General features: G+C 44.9%; 1 protein-coding gene across 1 annotated transcript; it reads left to right on the top strand.

Annotated features, from left to right (window-relative positions):
* The first annotated feature begins 4,015 nt into the window (after positions 1–4,015).
* Positions 4,016–5,966, top strand: LOC146059003 (uncharacterized). Its single transcript, XM_083171167.1, has 2 exons — positions 4,016–4,362; positions 5,198–5,966. Exons 1-2 carry the CDS (start codon positions 4,097–4,099, stop codon positions 5,277–5,279), a joined length of 348 nt encoding a protein of 115 aa, XP_083027293.1. The 5' UTR covers positions 4,016–4,096; the 3' UTR covers positions 5,280–5,966.
* Positions 5,967–6,265: the final 299 nt, after the last annotated feature.

Raw genomic sequence — 6,265 nt, 5'->3', positions numbered from 1 at the left:
TCTCTCATCCTAATGCATTTCCCCCAATGTGCGCTGTTCTGCCCCTCTTATCCCTAAACACAATTTGAGCTCTTTTGCTTTACATCTTTTGCAGCATAGCGGCCATTTTGTCCCATGACATCATTATGACATCACAAAGGCTCTGTTACACAGGGATTCCATCACCTGAGACTCTGCAGTTGTCAGGAGAAGAAGCACATTGTATGCTCTCTTGCTTCATTGCTTATTTTTTGATTATTACTTGGATCTTAAGCAGTTACCTGTACCTCCTGTGAGATATGGGCTGTCTGTGCAGTAAAATGTGCGTCCCTGCACCCAGGAAGAAGGTAAGTGCGCTGTTATATTTATGGGTTGTACATTGCATATACAGAGAATTATCACAGGCCGCAATAGGGAGTGGGGGTGGGGTTTCAGACAATATTGGGTGTTTCTGGGCAGGTTGGGGGGTGATTTCTCCAGTTTTATAGGCCTAAATATGGGAGATAGGTATTATGTTGACCGACTGATAACTAGTAACATATAAATGTACCACCCTGTATGTAGCATTAGGGGGTACATGGGTGGGTGATGCTCCCTGTATGTAGCATTAGGGGTACATGGGTGGGTGATGCTCCCTGTATGTAGCATTAGGGGTACATAATGTGGGCATGTTGTGTAGTAACACTCACGTTTTACCATTAGCCTTTACAGGCTCTCACATTATCAGCACTGAAGTGTCCATCTCCCCACCTTGCTGGGCTTTGTAGTTCGGCAGCACTTCTGCTGCTGTCGTACATATAGAGGTTCCACCTGGAGACCCCCTCTCCCATTTTTGGCTATGTGCAGTGTGCTCCTTCTCCTGCCAGTAGCTGCCTCCTGCCCACTCTCCTCCCACCTGACTCTAACTGCCACTAACTGCGCATGCCTCCTGGTAGTGACCCTCATACCAGAGTCTACCTCGCTGTGCAGAGAAGTCTGCACACAGAGTGCTCTGTTAAAGGACAGGGGAGGTGGCGCGGAGAAGGCAGTCTGGGGGCGTGGAGATGTGACACATCATTGTAGCCCTGCCCCCTGCGATTAGCAACATTGCAAAGTTTGGGCAGGGTTATGATGTCATGGTGTAATGTGAATTGCGTCATTACCCCACCCACTTTGCATGGGTAAGGGGGGCTCAGAGGACTAAGTGGGAAAATGCTGGCAGGAGGGGCAAGGCATTGCGGGAGACTGGCCTGCTGTCCTGGGAACTATAAGGGCCACCAGATTTATGGGAGCCTCCTGGCCTATCTGGAAGTGTAGACAAGTATGATTTTTACATCTTTGCCTTATTATTTCATGTCTATCCCATGTGTTCTGGGAGCTCAGATATGTCAGCATTGCATGTAATGTGGATTCCCCCCTATACAGGAGTTACTGCTGCCTCCTGCAGTTCTGCAAATGTATCTATTCTCCTTTTGGCATGATGCCAATTAGCTGCCAATCACCCGAGAGCTCAGAGTGCAGCAACTGCTGTGACTGCAGCCCGGCCTGTGCTCTGTATACAATATGGGTACAACAGTATAGGGATGGCCATTGACCATAGATGATTCCAAATCATCCATGGTTTATGGCCGATATTGAATACTTTTGCCATCGATGGGGGGAGAATCAGATGGTTTCCCTCCATCGATAGCACAGCAAAACCAATGTTTTGCTTTTGTTTGTTTTTCAAAGTTCCAGGACATGGAGCACAGCTCCGCCCTGATACCCATGAAGCCCCGCCCCGTGTTTTGATTGGGCTACAGGCCAATCAGTCAAACACAATGGATGATCATCGATATGTAAAAATATCGATGGACATCCATTGCATAGTTTAACACTATCGATGGCCAGATACATTATTGCCATCAACAGCAACCATCGATGGAAATGGCAATGATAGCCATCCCTAGTACAGTACTAGTAATTAACTTCAACACTTATAGGTGCTCTGATTTTATTACTCGTGCATGCACACCTACCAACATCTCCCATTCCTGGGCTCCCCTCTGATATTATGATTGCTGTGACCTGTGTTGAACTATAGTTACTTGTTAAGAAAGGTGATGACCATCATAAATTAGGAGCCAGGCCATCGATTAATAATCATCAATGGTTTACGGATGATGTAGAAATATTGTTTTGCTATCTATGGGGTAAAACCTGATTGTTTCCCTTTATCAATGGTGCATATATCGATGGTGTATATACTCACACACATATATATATATATATATATATATATATATATTCCCCAATACTGCAATACGCGCTATATGCTATTGTCTATAGAACACTGTACAATTTCAGGAACAAATTATCATAAACAAATTATGAATCGGTAATAGGCACTGTTACCACAACAGTCCCTGAGGGTTATAGGGACCAATGAGAAGAATTTTTCCAAATGATGTTTTTATTAAAATCTTCACAGAGATGCCAAAAACGACAGAACGCGTTTCGTCTAAAGAGACTTAATCAGGGGCACATTTAACAATCTTTTATTAGGTGCATAAATGAGTGATTCTCCAATGATCACAGTCTTGTGGTCTTATTTCTTTGAGTGCGTATTATACTCATTCCAAGAGACTTGTAGGGTGGTTCAGATCTGATTATAGGTTTAATTGTTTTTATATAATTGATTGGCGCTGTACCACTATTGGGGAGGATATAACTAGTATATATGTAATAAGCTAGGAGTTCTGTGACAGGCAGGTAACTAGTATATATGTAATAGGCCAGGGATTCTATGACAGGCAGGTAACTAGTATATACTGTATGTAATAGGCTGGGAGTTCTATGACAGGCAGGTAACTAGTGTATATATATCTATGTACTAAGCTGGGAGTTCTGTGACAGGCAGGTAACTAGTATATATGTAATAGGCTGGGAGTTCTGTGACGGGCTGGTAACTAGTATATATGTACAGGGGCAAACGCATGATTTTTAGAAGGGGTTTCCAGAGGGGCAGAGCAAAGCACAGAGATGGACACTTCAATGACCCAGTATATGCGGGGTCAGGTAAAGTATTATAGATAGACCAAATGTATATTAATAATATATATATATATATATATATATATATATATATATATATACATACACACACACATACAGGGGCGTCAACAGCAGTGTAGAAAACTGGGCAGCATAGCAATGTATTGGGGCACTTACTGATCCTCCAGCGGTAGGGGTGGGGGAAGCTTTGATGTCCCACGGGTAGTAGGTGGTATTATATCAACCGCTTAGCATGTAGGGCCTGGATCAGTAATTTCCACTATTACCCTATTACTGCACAGATGGTGGGAGATGGGGTGGGAGAAGGGGGCATTGGGCTGAATGAAGGGGCCCTGATACATAACTTCCAGGGTGGGAAAGGATGTTTAATATGCAGAGCAGGGGTGTATAGTGGAGTGGTCTTATTATTCATAATTTTTTGGTTGGAGGACAGTTTGCTTGACTGCAGATATCTCCAGTTCCCGGAAATAAATTTCTTAGATGTTAATGGAATTAAAAACTAGAGAATCCCACCTACTAAATGGTATTGGGGACTAGGAGATTAGAGTTCAGGAGGCAGAGCAATCTGCCAACGAGAATATAAAACTACATACCAGGTGTATGTAGAGCAGTAACCAGCTGCTGGAAGGCTGATATCTCTGGTTCTGGAAACAGTAGAGACAAGCTGCTAGTGTCCGTCAAGGGGGAGAGTCCCAAAAAAACTCAGACAGAACCTGAAATATCTGACTGGGAAGAGCAATTAATAGGCTTGGATGTGGACCACTTCTTGTACCCATGGAAAGAGGGGACCTTCAGCTTTCAGCCTAGCACCCTTAGACTCCTGTCGGGGTTCTGGGTACTCAGAAACCCCCCTGCATGCGCCACTGATGTAATAGGTGGGGAGTTCAGTGACAGGCCGGTAACTAGTATATACAGTATGTAATAAGCTTGGAGTTCTGTGAGGGGACAGGAGCTTGTTATCTCACCAGCCTGATTCTGCCTTATACATTATACTGCTTTATATCTACAGCAGAGATTGCGCCTATGCCAGAACTCACAGCCTATTACATAGAGCCTATACACAGTACGGGGTACATTTGCTACAATGAAAAGAGGTGATGTTGCCCATAGTAACCTACCAGATTGTGTCTATCATTTTCTAGCCTGCAAGAGTGAGGTGCAGAGGTGTGAGGAGTCCCCAGTGTTCTCCATGATGACGGATGACACCATATCGTCGGATGAGATCACTGATAGCAGCACCAGCGGCTATTATTATCTGACAGACCGGTCGGAATCCTCATCAGACGCCAGCAGCACCAGCTCTGAGTCCTCGGAATCCTCCTCAGATACCAGCAGTGACTCCTCGCCCAGGTAGGTTGCCGGCACAATACGCGCATCCTCCCTGCTCTGGTCGCTGGGGTAGATTTAAGGGCCTACTGTCTTAGACAAATGCTGTGATGTAGAACCGGTAGGTATCTCCATATCTGCTGCAGCTGGGGCCGCTACACAAGTTCTCTCACACAGCGCTGATGGGCTGGTATCCTACTAGTATTACATACATGTATTTATCATTATACTAATGAGTAACAATATAAGAAGAGAAATGCTACAGCAGGAGAAATTAAGTCATGTAAATTATGGGGCCTACACACACATAGCGATATTATCAGTGATCTGAGCGATGCTAGATCGCTCAGTACTGATCGCTAAGCATACAGCGCAGCACCAGTGCTGTGTGCTGAGCGATCTGTCACTGCCAGTGTTCTCAATAGAAGGAACACAGACGATGACCAGATTTATACTGCGTGCAGTATCTACATCTTCCGGCAATAGCGACGCATGGGGCCACACATCACTATCGCTATGGGCCCTACACACACAGCGATGCGTGCTTCATTTCTAGGCGATATAGTCAGATCACTTAGAAAATAGGCCACAATCGCTCGGTGTGTAGCCCCATTAGAGGGATCTCACATCACTGTACATGGGGCTTCCTGTATGGGGCCGTCCTTGTCATGTCACTCACACAGTATCAGCGCTCTTATTGGTCAAAAGAGGAATCACACAGATAAATGTAGTCAGTAAGGGCCAGTAACACGGTGCAGGTGCTAGATAGCAGCAGGCCAGGGAATAATGAGATGGCTTGTACATGGCAAACGTTTGTGTCTTTACAATCACAGTCACTGATCAAAGTTTGTTTTTATAGGACGGTCATCTACATCAAGCCAGTCTCCGTTGGCTTCCTCTGCCAGTACGAGGAGGACGGGATGCCCAGGGTCGATATATAACCAAGATCCTGGACATCGGACTCACTGAGTCCTTCAAATTAACACCACTTATCCCTAAACCTGGGAACTTGTTTTGAAACATTTGTTTCATATGTTTGACTTGATTATAAAACTTGTTATGCAGCAAACTTGAATCATTGAAGTTTCTGCAAAGCCTGTCCTGTTGACGGCCAATCCCCCTTCCCAAGCCTGTCCCGTTGACGGCTCATCCCCCTACCCAAGCCTGTCCCGTTGACGGGTAATCCCCCTACCCCCAATCTCTGTCTTCACAACTCCCTCTCTCCATATCCAGCAAGTCTGAAGCATCATTTTGCTGTCACTTTCTGGGGAGTAATTTGGTCGCTGAGCGGCCTCTATATGAATCTGTTGTTGTCGACAATAAAAAGTAACACAAGTCAATCAGTGTCTGATGTGCTATTTCCCACTAATGTGAATGTTCCCCATTGTACTACTGTACTGGTCTGACCTATATCCATGTGTAATATTAGCTGTGGGAATGTAATGTGTAATAACGGTAAGTATATGGTAGGTTGGTGCAGTACTGTGGGCTATGAGGATCTGTGCAGCTACACTGAGCCCCAGAGGTGACTGATGCCCCAACACTTGGTCTCCTCCCTGGGTTACATAGGGTTAGCTACTCAGAAGAGGTATCCAGCAATTACTGCAAGAGGCTTGAATCCCCCAGTATCGTCATGTTCTAATCTAGACCCTTCCAGTTTGTCTGCTTGGACGCGCCTCTAGATTGCTATCCTATAAACTTCCTTAAAAAAGGAAAGTAATTTGTTTAGCTCAACAGAAACTGAATGCTGAATAAGCAATGACGAGACATGAACCACTGGAGGGTGCTGACATGCTGACACTTTAGTTAGTAATCAGGTCATATGTAAATGAGATAGGGGTGAGCTAATCAGTGGGTTCAAGGAGGGGTAGATAGGTTAGAAAGGGGCATGTGATATAGGATTAGGAAGCTTCCTCTTTTGCTTCCA

The sequence above is a fragment of the Crinia signifera genome, chromosome 2 (genome assembly GCF_055691185.1).
Source record: "Crinia signifera chromosome 2, ASM5569118v1, whole genome shotgun sequence".
Classification (NCBI taxonomy): domain Eukaryota; kingdom Metazoa; phylum Chordata; class Amphibia; order Anura; family Myobatrachidae; genus Crinia; species Crinia signifera.
This window is presented reverse-complemented; position numbering and strand designations above follow the sequence as displayed.

Excerpts from the sequence above, each read along its gene's own strand:
- LOC146059003 (XM_083171167.1), top strand. The coding sequence starts at position 4,097 with ATGAAAAGAGGTGATGTTGCCCATAGTAACCTACCAGATTGTGTCTAT. Across the intron at positions 4,363-5,197 it reads AGCAGTGACTCCTCGCCCAG|GACGGTCATCTACATCAAGC; the intron begins GTAGGTTGCCGG and ends TTGTTTTTATAG.